The sequence below is a fragment of the Rhinatrema bivittatum genome, chromosome 17 (genome assembly GCF_901001135.1).
Source record: "Rhinatrema bivittatum chromosome 17, aRhiBiv1.1, whole genome shotgun sequence".
NCBI lineage: Eukaryota > Metazoa > Chordata > Amphibia > Gymnophiona > Rhinatrematidae > Rhinatrema > Rhinatrema bivittatum.
In genome coordinates, this window is record NC_042631.1 from 48,407,980 (window position 1) to 48,423,290 (window position 15,311).

Consider the following 15,311-nt stretch of genomic DNA (forward strand, 5'->3'; position numbering starts at 1 on the left):
GAACTCTTTTGGTGATATTTGCTTTTCGCTTAGATAGGAATAACATTCTAAAATTCTTTTTTTATAATTGTCATTGTGTTATGGACAAAGGATTTGGATTTACCCAGATCTTGCCAGAGCTACCCAAATGCGCCAAAAAAGATTTCTAGCTATGTGTTCTGACGTGGTTTCTAAAGGGGGTCATTTTGTACTTCGTTATCCGTGCAAATGTTTCTTGAAGTATCAAAATGTGAATTATATATTTTTTGAGCCATCTCAGCTTCGAACGTTTCTAGACTCGCACGCTTGACTGCCTTAATTGGTTGTCAGTAATGATTAATAACTGGCAGTATCTCTCAGTTTTTCTTTTCTGTATTTAAAATTTTATTGTAAAATTTCGCTTTATTTGCTTTTTAACATATGAGAAAGCGCAAATATCTTCTGTACGAATACCACAGTATTGTGGAAAGTATTTTCTCTCTTCTGTAACAAGAATTCTTGTTGGTATATTGTAAAAGCATGAAAAAAGAAAAAAAAAGAATATTATGGACATATATGGTTTCTTGTGATTCGACAACTTTTACAGGTGGTTTATACAGGGATTTTCCAAGATAGTAACCTCACTAACTGAAGCGTTGAAGAACTTCCTCTTCAGTTGGGGCTTGGAATAACATTTGGCCTTTGCCACCTTGAAGAAGGCATCTACTTCGGACAAAATTTTGGTGCTAACCTTCATAGTAAAGACGATGTATCGAGAGGGGCCATCAAAGCTATACCATTCCAGAGAAAGGGGCCTGGGAATCTCTTTCACTCTTGCGCATACTTTTCTCAAAAGAAAACATCTGCCAAGTGGAACTACCACATCTATCTAGAGAATTATTAGTGATCAAAACAGTTTTTGAGGAGTGACACCACCTCCTGGAAAGAGCATAACACTGAGTATAAATGTACACTGCCCATAAGATCTTGGAGTATCTGAGAACCACCCAGAATATGAATTCCCACAGGCCCGCTGATTGCTCTTCTTGTCTCAGTTTGATTTTGCCTTAACCTACCAACCTGGTCTGCAAAATAATAAGGCAGATGCTCTGTCTCAAAGAAGAACAAGTCTTGCAGGAGTCATCAGTGTTTGTCCCTACTCTACATCCAGAGAATTTCACCTTGATCACCCGACACCCGGATATCATGGAATTATGTAATGATTGTGAGCCCTTGTGCTGTGGCGTGGTTGACGCTGCCTAGTGAGCAAGCCCACTAGACCTATGCCGCCAGTTGGTGAGCATGCACTGGTCTGGAACAGGCTGGAGCTTTAACTAAACCAGCCCTGTTCACTGCAGGTTGAGCCCGTGGGATTCAGGGGCCAGCAGGACTTAGGTGGATCCCAAGGGTGATCCAAAAGAGAGTCTAGAGACAGGCCAAGAATCGGAGCAGGTAGCAGACAGGGTGTAGTCAGGGTTCAAGTCAAGATCAGGTCTAGGTGGCAAGCAAGGGATTAGTTGAAAAATGTAGCTGAGGTCAGAATCAGAGAATCAGGCCAAGACAGAGAAGATATAGCAGAACAAGACACAGGACTAGACGTGCAAGACAAGGCAAGACGAGACTCCAAAGACAAGGCGGGTGGACAGGTTGAGACAACAGAGACCGAGCAAGGGGAGGAGAGTGCAAGGTTGGATGAGGGAAGGTGGGACAGGCAAGGCTTGACGAGGCAAGGCTGGATGAGGCGAAGGCTGGGTAGGGCCAGGCAGACAACATGTACTGCTAGGCTTTGCTGAGGCAAAGGAAAGCAGGATGGCTGGCCCTTTATACCAAGCTATGTGATGTATTCATAGTGGGGCGGATTTTAAAAGGAGCGCGAATAGGCCTACTTTTGTTTGCGCTCAGGCGCAAACAAAAGTACGCTGGATTTTAGTAGATACGCGCGGAGCCGCGCGTATCTACTAAAAAACCTGGATCGGCGCGCGCAATGCTATGGATTTTGTATAGCCGGCGCGCGCCAAGCCGCGCAGCCTACCCCCATTCCCTCCGAGGCCGCTCCGAAATCGGAGTGGCCTTGGAGGGAATCCTCTAACACCCTCCCCTCACCTTCCCCTCCCTTCCTCTACCTAACCCACCCGCCCGGCCCTGTCTATACCCCCCCCTTACCTTTGTTGGGGGATTTACGCCTCCCGGAGGGAGGCGTAAATCCCCGCGCGCCAGTGGGCCTCCTGCGCGCCGGGCCGCGACCTAAATCCGCCCGGTTTTGGGCGGATTTAGGCGAGCAGGGCTCTTAAAATCCGCCCCAGTGTGCCTGTAGCTCAGCTTCCAGCCGGAGGGACTACACAAGGCATCTCACTTGCCTAGGGAAGCTGGAAGAGCAGTGCTGTCAGCAGCATCATGGCAATGTTCCTGGGCCTGCAGCGGTGTTCCATGACCAGGAACGTAACAGTACCCCCCTTTCTTTTTCCCCTTCCCTATCCTCTTGTCTTCAGCTTCTGGGAAGAATGAAGATGGAGTACATTTACCATTTGGGGACTGGTGAGTTTTGCTATTAGTTACAGCAAAGTTTCCAATAATTCTTTGGTTTTTGCTAATGTGAAAGAGCATCTGCCGGTCAATACTCTTCTGCAGAAGAGGGTTCTTTGGAGAGAGGAATGCATAGCTTGAGGGTCTTTGGGTTGTCATGTTGAGGGAGGATAGCCTCTGCCTCCCCGGCAGTGGCATCTACCTCCATGACAAAGAGCTTCAAGGGATCCGTGTGGTCAGCAGAGCTGCAAGGCAACAGAGTCGTAGGTTGTTGCTTATAGCAAAGGTCAGTAAGTGATGTGTACCGGATCAGCAGACCAGGCAAGTCAGACAATGTGGTCTGAGCTGCTGTAACCTGAGTGGCACAATGCTCTTGGCAGAAGGGGCCCCAGTGGATGATCTGCAATGTAGGTCAGTCAATAGAAGGTTGGTGGAGTCTGAGCAAGGGTAACCTGTTATGCACAGCGATCCGCGGGTCAAGCCCGCCGCCCTTACTCATCCGTTGGGCCCAGCCACGTGGTCTTGCGCTGTCGCACTCCTCTTGCCCTCGCCAGGCCTGGAATGACTATGGAGTGCGGCAGGAGGCTGTGCTGCGCTTCCCCAATGCAGCGGGATGCTGTCAGGGTTGCGCTGGCCTCCTCTCCTTTACATTTAAAGGGCCAGTGGTGGGAATGTTTGGCAGCACCTCTGCAGTAACACAGAGCCTCTGCAGTGATGTCAGAAGAGCCAGCCTATTTAGGGCCAGCTCTCTCTCTCCTTGGTGCCTTGACAGTCAGATTCCTTGCCTGTGGTTGCTGGCTCCTGGTACCTGTGGTTCTCCAGAATTGACACCCTGCTTCTGGTTCTTGCTTGCTCTCCTAGCTTCCTGGTTCTAGCATCTTCCTACCTTTGCTCTCTAGTGTGACCTTCAGTCTGGTTTACAACTGTCTGATTGCTGCCTGACCTGACCTTCTGCCTGGATCATGTCTCTGTTGGATCGCTGCCTGTCCTGACCTCAGCCTGCACCTGACACTGCATTTCTCCACCCCTGCCCTGCCACCCTTGTACCGCATAGGATTCATCTACCTGCAGGCCCGTGACTAAGTTCAGCCGGCCCTGGCACCCAAGGGCTCAACCTAAGGGGAACGTAGGCTGGTAGTGGTGACATTCCAGCTGAGCCTCCACTGCGACTAGCTCCGCCGCCAACAGTGAGGACCTGCAGCGCTACTTCCTGCAGGTAGCATCAACTCCCCCTCGGTCTACGGGTCCACATCACCAGCATAACCCAAGAATGACAGGGTTAACTGCCTTGGGTAGTATGTAGAACTTGAGGCTTTCTTGATGTGAACCAATCCATATGGTGATGAGTAAGATAGCCAAGGTCACACAGCCAGACAGGCATAGCAGAGACTCCTGAATAAAATAACCCACCGCTCCAGAATCAAGTAATGCCTCAGTCTGAATAGCATGTTTCCCGAAAGTGAGGCACACACTGGCTGCAGAGAGGAAGCTGGGTAACCCAGGAGCTTATCCCGGTTTCTCAAACTCAGACTGTTATGACATCTCAAACCTTTTCTTGATGTTCATGATTTTCGTACTGTCTTACAGGTACTTCTTTTTTCAGGCATTGACTATTGCAATTCTTTTAAGTCTGCCAATTTATACTATTCATCAGCTTCAGATTATTCAAAATTCTGCTGCTCACTTACTAACCAACACACCAGTTCATGAACATATTATTCCAGTATTACAATCACTCCATTGGCGACCAATAAGTTTCTGTATACAATATAAACTAGCTATCTTTATGCACTCCCTTATCAATAATTTACATTCACAATGGATTAATGCCATAATAAAAATGCATGCTTCCACTAGAAATTACGATTATCCGGTCAAAATCTTCTGGATATTCCTTCCCCGAAGATAGCCCACTTGGACGAAAACAGGGAATGCGCTTTCTGAATAGCAGGTCCAACTTTTTGAAACTCACTTCCAAAAGAGATCTGAAACTTGAAAGAACCCACGTTTTTCAAAAAAGCCCTAAAGACCTATCTTTTTTAGCAAGTCAATGTGGTTAATCTGATGTTGCATTTTTTTTTTAATTTTATTTTTAACTACATTTCAATTTATAAACTTGAAAAATACATAGGATAATATTAACCAGACATCATCATTTCAAGAAAATATTCAATTCACTATTTTCTACAATATTATCCTATAAAAAAGGAAATGAATAGGTAAACTAGAGAACAATTTACCACTAAGAATGAAATATAAGAATAATATATAAGAATAATAATATATAAGAATAATATATAAGAAAAAATTATAAACATCAATTGTTGCCAATCCACATTTCAAATATTCTCCCCTCCTTTAACTTATACATAGTCATTTACGGATGAGTATCCAAATATACTCTAAGCTGATTTGGATCATTGAAGACATATCTTGCCTCTCTATGCTTAATATGACACCTACAAGGATACTTTAATGTAAATTGAGCACCCTCTCTCTAACACTTCACTTCGCATCTCTATAAACTTTTTCCTTCATATTTGGGTTGTACGTACAACATCAGGGAAGATCCTTATAGGAAAGCCATAGAAATCTTCATTTTGATGTTTAAAATGTAATCTCAATATCATATCTCTCTCAACAGGAGATAGAAATTGTACTAATAATGTGGCTCTAGTGTTGATTTTTGACTCAAACGATCTTTCAATAAATTCTGTCAAATCTAAATTTTCTTTACTTTCTAATTTCTCCCCTTCTTGTAATTGCTGAAGATAATAACTTTTTAAGATGGTAGGCAAAGAGTTTTCCAAATACTTTAAAACATTTTTTAAATAACTATTCAATAAATCCAAGGGTGTTATAAGATGAGTTTTCGGAAAATTCAGAACCTAAGATTCATCCTCCTATTCTGATTTTCTAAAGCCTCAATCTTCCCCTGATATTCTTCTACTGATTTTATTAAATTTACTTGTACTTCCTGTATATCACCCAATTTTCTTTCAAACTCATTTACATTTTTCTCCAAATTTACAATTTTCTCCTTTGTATTTACATCATTTTTCAAAGCATCTTGTACTGATACCATAAGACTATTAATAGATTTTTGCATCTTTAACATCATTAGACCCAGTTCTTCCATGGTGAATTTTTGAGGGACAATTACCAAAATGTCTCCAGATCCAGATGCTTGATCCGCCACCTTATGTTGATTAAAGGGTCCGTCATCACCTGTAGCCAATATAGGAGTATGCAGATCTGGATTTTCAAAACTTTCTATGCTTAAAATCTTAGACTCACTCATTGCCCTTCCCATATTAGCAGTAAAATCTTTCACAGGTGAAGTTCCAGCTATCATCGCTGGAGGAGGAACTGGCTTCTCTGGGGCCCCGGGGGTTAAAGATGTTTCTATGGCCATATGATTCAATTCTCGCTCCTGAATTGAATCATTAGCGGCCCCCTCCAGAGTTAATGTGGATGTTCTCTTGAAACATTCCACTATACTGGGTTGTACAGTTTTATTCGGAGTGGATGTGGAGGAAAATTCTCTTATCTTTGCTTTCCTCTTGGTGTGAGGCATAGCAAAGAAAACCCAGATGGGGATGTAACAGAGAGGCAAACAATATATTACTTAGCTTTAGTTGTTCTCTAGGGCCGCCGACAATCGATAATCCCCGTTCAAAGCCGGGACAAGTCGCGCGCCCCTTGGCCATGCGCGGCTTAGCCGTCGTGCCGGCGGCATTGCGCCGGCGTAGGCTGAGTTTTAAGCCTACCCGGCTCCTTCTCCCGACGTCACCGGCAAGCCCCGGATGTAGGAAGTAGTCGCGATGATGATGTTCTTGCTCCCAACAGGGTAAGTAATCCAAAAAGGAAAAGCGGGCCACAAAGCTGTAGACCCTCACAAGAATCAGGCAGGCAGCCGATATTGCATTGTTTTTATTATGTTTTTTTGTAATGTTTTATTATGGTCTTATAATTTATTTAACTTTTATTTGTAATTTATTGTAGCTGATACATTTTACTTATTATTTTTTATATTAACAAATGAACTATGGATGTTATGTTGTACCCTGCCCTGAACATAGGAAGGGTGGGTAAGAAACGTTTTAAAATAAATAAATAAAATAAATAGATAAAAGTAGAGGTTATGCTGTCTTCGCCTCTATTTCTTTTCCTTTGAGAGGTGAGACTTATCCAGCTACATGGATTCTTTGAGGCAATAGCCATCATAGGGTCCGAGGCAGGCTTCAAACAGACCAATCAATGTAATGTTTTCTTCTCTTGAGCTTGTTATTGGAACCTTAAATCCACATGGATAACCAGGGTAATGAGAGAGGGTGGAAGATCCCGACCTGCCAGTTCATCCTTTATTCTCCCAGCTAACCCTTGCCAGAAGATGGTCATTTGACTGTCTTCACTCCAGCCTAGCTCAGAGACCAGGGTGTGAAATTCTAATGCATAGTTGTCCACGGTGTGGGTGCCTTGGCAAATACGTAGTAACTCCGTGGCAGCAGAGGAGATGTGGTCAGGCTTATCAAAAATCAAGCGAAACTGTCATGCAAAGTTGTCAAAGCTCCGACGGAGTGGATCATCTTTTTCCCTTAAGGGAGAGGCCCAGGCAAGGGCCTCTCCCTTAAGGGAACAAGATGATCAAGGGCAAGATGAGCAAGGGCAGAACCAACAAGATGAGCAAGGGCAGAACCATCCAGTAAAGAAAGTATGTGTGTCACCTTAACACGATCTAATGGGAAACGAGCCTCCTGAAGTTCAAAGTGCATCTCGCATACATTGCGGAATCCTTGGCATCCATTGGGGTCGCTCCCATACTTGGGAGGCAGCGAAAGATACAACATGGTTTCCATGGTCCAAACGGGCGTGGGTGGAGGATTCACTGGAGCTGGCACTGGAGCCAGTAGCTGGGCCTATACAGGGTCCAATTGCTGAGCAAGACCGTGAAGGAGTCCAGTCACATGGTTAAGCTGCGGATGAGCTTGATGGGATAAACCTTAGAGGAGACTGGCCAGAGAATTCAACTGGTCCTATTATTGTTGCATCTGGAGTGCCAATCCGGCAGTGGTCTAGGCTGAAGATGTGTCCACCAAGATCATAGTCTCTGCAAACTGTAAGGATTATGAGTCCTTGTGCTGTGGCACGGTTGATGCTGCCTAGTGAACGAGCCCTCTAGGTCCACACTGCCAGCTGGCAAGCACACACTGGTTTGGGACAGGCTGGAGCTTCTCTTAAACCAACCCAGTTCCCAATAGGTTGAGCCCTTGGAATCCAGGGGTGGCAGGACTTAGGTGGTCCAAGAAAGAGTCCAGAGATGGGCCAGCAATTGGGGCAGGCAACATTCAGGGCATGGTCAGAGTTCAAGGCAAGGTCAGGTCCAGGAAGCAAGTAAGGGAGAAGTCAAAGTCTGTAGCTGAGGTCAGAACCGGAGAATCAGGCCAAGACAGAGAAGATACAGAGGAACAAGACAGGACAAAACGGCATGACAAGACTCCGAGGTCAACACAAGGTGGGCAGACAGGCTGAGACAATAGAGACTGAACATGAGGAGGAAAGTGCAAGGTTAGATGAGGTAATATTGGACAGGCAAGGCTGAATAAAGGCAAAGCTGGATGAGACAGGCAAGGCAAGGCTGAATAAAGGCAAAGCTGGATGAGACAGGTAGGTAACACGTACTGCTAGGCAGGAGACATGTTGCTGAGGCAAAGGAGAGCGGTGTGGTTGGGCCTTTAGACCCTGCTGCGTGATGTCCTCGTAGTACGCCTGCAGCCTGGCTTCCCACCGCAGGGGCTACATATAAGGTACTGCACTGCGCAGGCAGACACCTAGGGAGACTGGGGTAACAGTGCTGTTGGTGGCTTTGTGCCAGCATTCCTGGGCCTGCAGCAATATTGAGGTAAGTGTAGCTGTTCACAGCAGTCTGCTGTGACTAGCAAATGTAACAATTATAACTGAGCTGCCCAAAATGAAGTCCCCCAAACTCAGTGCCAACAAATAATGGGAGCAACTGATGAGGGTGAGAGGAGCCATTGAAAAGGGCGTCTTTATAAAGAGCAGAACCTATATGTGCTACAAGGGCCTGCTCGCCTGGAACCTTCCAAATGTGCCTCATTTCCCTTCTAGCAAGTCTCTTGGCACTCAGTAAAATCAAGGAATTGATTATCTGCATACTTTATAAAATGCCTCTGTGTATAAATCAGGGTTAATATGTGTACATGTTGGGTTTTTTTAAGCACCTTGAATATTTATGCGTATATTTATAAAAAAGAGAAAATATGCTTTTTCTTGCATTGGAAATATGTGTGCGTACTGAAACATACACATATACTGTACTAAGCAGAACTATGCAGTATTTTATAAACTGTGCAACTCTTGCCGCACAGGATCTAAAAGACTAACATAAATTTCTGTGCGTCCACTTATGTGCGGAAATGCTGTACTGTGGATAGGTTTGAAAGTTAGGCTTCCTGTGTACATTTCCACAGTGCATGTGTAAGTAGAGGTTTCTTTAAATGAATTGATGGATTTCAAAACACTGATGCACTCCTGAAGGAAATTTTCAGCTAGTGTCACTATTCTGACTTTCCCTCAGAGTGGTCCAGTCCGCCTGTTTGTACCTTATAAAAGACGAAAGAAGGAAAATGAAATACCTACAACGCCAGTGAAGAAGGATTCTCCTAAAAATATCACTTTACTTCCTGCAGCGTCAGCCACATGTAAGTTGTGATTCATAGTATAGATCTCCTGCCATTCCCAAACATGCATCCCAGCTGAAGAGCAGGGTGTGCCACTTTATATCCTGGAACGGGACATCCAAACAGAAGCACAACTTGATGTGCAGTGGTGCTTCTGTTGTCTTTACTTTACAAGTGTGGTAAGCATGGGACTAAAGAGGATATCAGTATAGCATACTGAGCTTTGGATTCCTTTGCTTTTATTCCCTAATGGAATATTAAGAGTAATCCTTTTTTATACATAGCTGCCTGGTCTCCTATGCAAGAACCTCTAGCAAACAGGAAGCAGCGCCAGTTTGCCCTACGTGTGTTTTCTTCCTAGTTCAAGCTGCTGCAGTTTTTACTGGGATGAGGAGTCCTGCTAAAGTAGCCCTCACAGCCTTTGAGGGAAGAGTGTGCAAAGATTGCTCCTATAGGGGGTTCCTAATGGGCAACCAGAGAGAAGCACTGGAATATAACTTAAAGATTGTTGAATAATGTGTTAGGAGGTCACTGCAGTAACTGCACTTTCTCTACAGTTACAGTGACTCCTTCAGGACAGATCACTACCTCTGATGCTCTTTCCTTTGACCGTGCATCCACTGCAGAAGCCACTGCCATTATCTCTGAGAACCCTGCTCAAACAGATGTTTTCACAAGCGCTACTGGTAAGACCGCAGAACACAGCTTTAAACCCTTTCATTAGAAATGACTGTCTGCTGAAAGCAAGCCTATGGAGCAGCCATATGGTATTTCTTTATTTATATTGACTCATGTCTTTTTATGGCTGCTCAAGGCGAGTTACGTTCCAGTACAGTAGGAATGAATATATTCTCTGGTCACATCATGCTTTACAAATTGGGGTGTGTTTCTGTTAATCTTGGATAATGTGTACTGCAGCCTCAACCTTAAATGCTGTGCAGGTAGAATCCTTTGTTCTGCTGATGATGTGAGAGAAGTTTTCAATCTGTTGGTATTACAGAATGAGATTAGTACACTGCTCTTTAGCCCTGTAAGTTATATAAACATTTCTAATAAATAAACCACACTCCAAAGTGAGAAAGTGCTAACCCAACAGAAATGCCAGACACTTTGCTAATTGTGCAACTAAATCAATATTAATTTTAAATATTGAAAATGTAAAGGGTGAGCATCATACGTGATGCTGCACCATTTTATTTAGTGCTGGTAAAATCTTATAATCATTTGTCTCCTCTTTACTGAAACCAGTTGGTGAAAATACTTTTTTTTAATCTATTTTATAAAATCTTCTTCTTTAAAAAAAAATGTTCAACCAGTATCTACACTGTTTAGCACTGATAATACTTCACTTGATCAAAAAGCAGCACTATAAGGAAGCTTGTTATAAACATTGAGTGCGCAACTGATATAATCTGTTCTCCATATTTATAATTGCACAGTACAAGCACATATTTTAAAGAAACACTATGCTGATTTGAAAAATCCCCTCAAGGTCTTCTTCCATGGCAGATAACTCCTAGAAAAGATGGATGACCAGATTACGCTTCTCTATCCCGATTTTCAATTAAGAATTTGGAAAATCCCCCTCATCAGAACCACTTGAGTTTTTATCTGATATAAAATCCAAAGAAACCTACTTTGTTTGTTTATTTATATGATCCATTTAAATACTGTCCATTTGATAATCTTTTTTGTCTTGGTAAGATTTATTAATATTATTGTCTCTCACTGATAACCAAAATTGCTCCAACGATTTCTTAAATTCTTGGAATCTAGACTCATAACATGATACTGGTCCATCTTCTTGCAACTGCGTTAACAATGTAGTGATCTGAATTTTGTGCTGTTCATTCAGTTTCTTATCTCTGGAGTAGCATTAAATCAAGTGAGCACTTACTAAAGATTGCAATCCCACCTGATGGTGAATTCTTGATCATCTTGAAAGAACATTAGCTCTTTCTGAATACGCAGTCCTCGCGATATCATCTGTTGCTTCTCATACTCAATAAGTGTTATACCATATAACTCCGCTCAAGTAGCCCTTTTACTTAACCGTATGTAATGCATCCAGAGTGAACTATCAGGAGAATTTGGTGCATCTTCAAACAATGAAGTTTCCTTTTTGACATCTGCCATGAAGTTTTCAGTCTAGCAGATGTCAAAAAGGCGTCATGTATGATGTTCTCCCTTTACATTTTCAGTATTTAATATTTATTTAGTTGTACCATTAGCAAAGTGATTGGTTTTTCAGTTATATAAACATGCCATACAAATAATGGGAATAATTTTGTGTAGAGCAACTTGTTTTCACGGTATATTTCTGCCCTTTCTCGGTATGGGTTATCCCATCTATATTGTTTCACAGTGATCTTAAACCCTCCAGCTGATCTTATAAAAGCTTATTTTTTGGTTAGTTTTTATTTTACAGTCCCTGTGTTTAAATTGAGAAAATAATGAGCTTTTTACCTATGAGTTAATTGTACCCTCCCACCAACCCTCTAGGGTGTTTCTTCCTAAATTGTTCTTCCTGGGGATAAGGTTCAGTGAATAATATCAACTTAAGTAACAATCCAACAACTTGTACATTAATTCAGATAACACTGCTCAAGCCTCCTCACTGACCTTTATTATCAGAATGTATTAATTATAACAACTGTGGTGCTTCTCTGAGGACAAGCACGATGGTAGTCCTCACACATGGGTGACATCATCAGATAGAGCCCCGATGCGGAAAACCTATGTCAAAGTTTCTAGAACTTTGATTAGGCACACTGATTATGCCCAGCATGCTCTATATCATGCATCCACATGGGGTCCCTCTTTAGTCTCTTCTTTTCCATGGACTTTTAAGCCTCATGGTCTGATTGAGCTCACTTTGGCTGTTTCTGGCCTAGTGGAAAACTTCTTTTTCCATCGCTGTTTTTCATGGCTTTCAATATTGTTCCATTGCCGGTCCCTCTCGGTGCCTCTGCATAGTGTCCTAGTCAGGGTTTTCGGCATTTCTGGTAAGTTTCCTTTCGTGGTCAATTCCCCCCATGGCAGTGGTGCCCTGGTGCTTGCCAGCCACCGATGGCTGCCGCCATTGTTTAGTGTCTACAGCCCCTTTCGTTCCGTCTTGGCCACGTCCGGTTTTCGTTGATGCCCCTGGTGCCTGAGGACCATGTCCAATACAGTTCCTCATGAGCTATGTGTCCTGTGCCTGGGGGCATCGCATATGTCTGGATACATACAGGAATTCCAGATCAGTAACCAAAGGAAAAAGCTCATTGTGCTGGATGAATCTGTCATCAAAGGCACTAATCTTTTCCCTTGCACAAATGGAAAGGGAGAAGTGGATTACAAAACTCAACTAAATAAGTCACAGAAGGAGTTCAAGAACAGCAGTAACCTGATCGAAGAAAGCTGGAAAGCTATGAGCACAAATGCTTGTAGTTTGGGCAATAAAATCCCAGATCTGCAAGCCCTAATGGTGGAGGCGGACTTGGACATTGTTGCTGTCATGGAGACGTGGTTCACGGAATCTCACGATTGGGATAGAGCAATACCGGGCTTTAGCTTGTTAAGGAAGGACAGAGAGGATAGGAAAGGAGGACAAGTGGCTCTTTATATCGGGAACAATATCCAAGCATCTGAGCTGCAAGAAAGATGGGGCAATGAAGAAGCACTATGGGCCAACCTAAAAAAAGATGGGACATCCATTTTTATTGGAGTGGTTTATAGGCCTCCAAACCAAAAGGAAGAGCTTGACAGAGATGTGGTTGAAGACATCCAAAAGAAGGGAAAGAAGGGAGAAGTGGTGATTGTTGGAGACTTTAATTTGCCGGATGTAGACTGGAGAATCCCATCTGCAGAATCTAACAATAGTAGAGAAATAGTGGATGCTCTGCAAGGAGCTTTGTTCAAACAAATGGTAATGGAACCCACGAGAGAGGGAGCTATACTCAATTTAGTGCTCACTAATGGAGATAATGTCTCTGATGTCCAGGTGGGCGCCCACCTCAGCACCAGTGATCATCAAACGGTATGGTTTAATATCACAAAAAGGATACGGAAAAGAAGCACACGGACCCAAGTTTTGCAGTTCAAAAACACGGACTTTGATGAAATGGGGAAGTACCTGGAGGAAGAACTAGTAGGCTGTGAGAATGAGAGAGATGTGGAACAACAGTGGACCAAACTAAAAGGAGCAATTACCAAGGAAACTAATCTATATGTTAGAAAAGTAAAGGAAAGCAAAAGAAAAATGAAACCTATCTGGTTCTCCAAGGAGGTGGCTAACAAAATAAAGGCTAAAAGAACAGTGTTCAAGAAATATAAAAGATCCCAAAGGGAGGAGCACAAAGAAGAATATCTGGTAGAACTGAGGGAGACAAAGAAAGTAATCAAGACAGCAAAAAGTCAAGCAGAAGAAAGGATTGCCAAAGAGGCAAGGAGAGGTGACAAAACATTTTTCAGATACATCAGTGAAAGGAGAAAAGTTCAAAGTGGTATAGTGAAATTGAAAGGTGAAAAGGATCAATGTGTGGAGAGAGACAAAGAAATGGCAGAAATATTAAACAAAAACTTCAGTTCTGTGTTCACTAAAGAAGACCCTGGAGAAGGACCGTCGCTAGTTAACAAAAAACTAGAGGGGAATGGAGTAGATGTAACTCCATTTACAGTAGAGAATGTATGGGAAGAGCTGGAAAACTGAACGTGGACAAAGCCATGGGGCCTGATGAGGTTCATCCCAGGATACTGAGGGAGCTCAGAGATGTGCTGGCGGGTCCACTATGTGACCTGTTCAATAGATCCCTAGAAACGGGAGTGGTGCCGAGTGATTGGAGAAGAGCAGTGGTGATCCTGCTTCATAAGAGTGGAAACAGAGAAGAGGCTGGTAACTACAGACCGGTTAGCCTCACCTAAGTGGTGGGAAAAGTAATGGAGTCACTGTTAAAAGAAAGAATAGTGAACTGTCTACAGTCAGAAGAATTGTTGGACCAGAGGCAGCATGGATTCACCAGGGGAAGATCCTGTCAAACAAATCTGATAGACCTTTTTGATTGGATAACCAAGGAATTGGTTTGAGGAAGAGCACTCGATGTCCTCTATTTGGACTTCAGCAAAGCTTTTGATACAGTTCTGCACAGGAGACTGGTGAATAAAATGAGAAGCTTAGGAGTGAGTGCCGAGGTGGTGGTATGGATTGCAAACTGGTTGACGGACAGAAGACAATGTGTGATGGTAAATGGAACTTTCTCTGAAGAGAGAGCAGTGTTGAGCGGAGTGCCACAGGGGTTGGTGTTGGGACCGGTCCTGTTCAACATCTTTGTGAGCGACATTGCAGACAGGATAGAAGGTAAGGTTTGTCTTTTTGCGGATGACACTAAGATCTGTAACAGAGTGGACACGCTGGAAGGAGTGGAGAGAATGAGAAGCACACGGACTTAAGGAAACTGGAAGAATGGTAGAAGATATGGCAGCTGCGATTCAATGCCAAGAAGTGCAAAGTCATGCATATGGGGTGTGGAAATCCGAAAGAACTGTATTCGATGGGGGGAGAAGGGCTGATGTGCACAGAGCAGGAGAGAGACCTTGGGGTGATAGTGTCTAATGATCTGAAGTTGGCAAAACAATGTGACAAGGTGATAGCTAAAGCCAGAAGAATGCTGGGCTACATAGAGAGAGGAATATTGAGTAAGAAAAGGGAAGTGATTATCCCCTTGTACAGGTCCTTGGTGAGGCCTCACCTGGAGTACTGTGTTCAGTTCTGGAGACCGTATCTCCGAAGGGACAGAGACAGGATGGAGGCGGTCCAGAGAAGGGCGACCAAAAAGGTGTATGGCCTTCATCGAATGACTTATGAGGAGAGATTGAAGAATCTAAATATGTATACCCTGGAGGAAAGGAGGAGCAGGGATGATATGATACAGACTTTCAGATACTTGAAAGGTTTTAATGATCCAAAGACAACGACAAACCTTTTCCATTGCAAAAAAATCAGCAGAACCAGGGGTCATGATTTGAAACTCCAGGGAGGAATACTCAGAACCAATGTCAGGAAGTATTTCTTCACGGAGAAGGTGGTGGATACCTGGAACGCCCTTCCGGAGGAAGTGGTGAAGACCAAAACTGTGAAGGATTTCAAAG

At 43.4% G+C, this 15,311-nt stretch overlaps 1 protein-coding gene across 1 annotated transcript in view; it reads left to right on the top strand.

The window, feature by feature from the left end:
- Positions 1-15,311, top strand: part of DEAF1 (DEAF1 transcription factor) — a 366,149-nt gene that overhangs the window by 155,067 nt on the left and 195,771 nt on the right. The window contains 2 exon segments of the mRNA XM_029582224.1: positions 9,080-9,203; positions 9,740-9,868. Coding sequence (XP_029438084.1) covers positions 9,080-9,203; positions 9,740-9,868 — 253 coding nt within the window.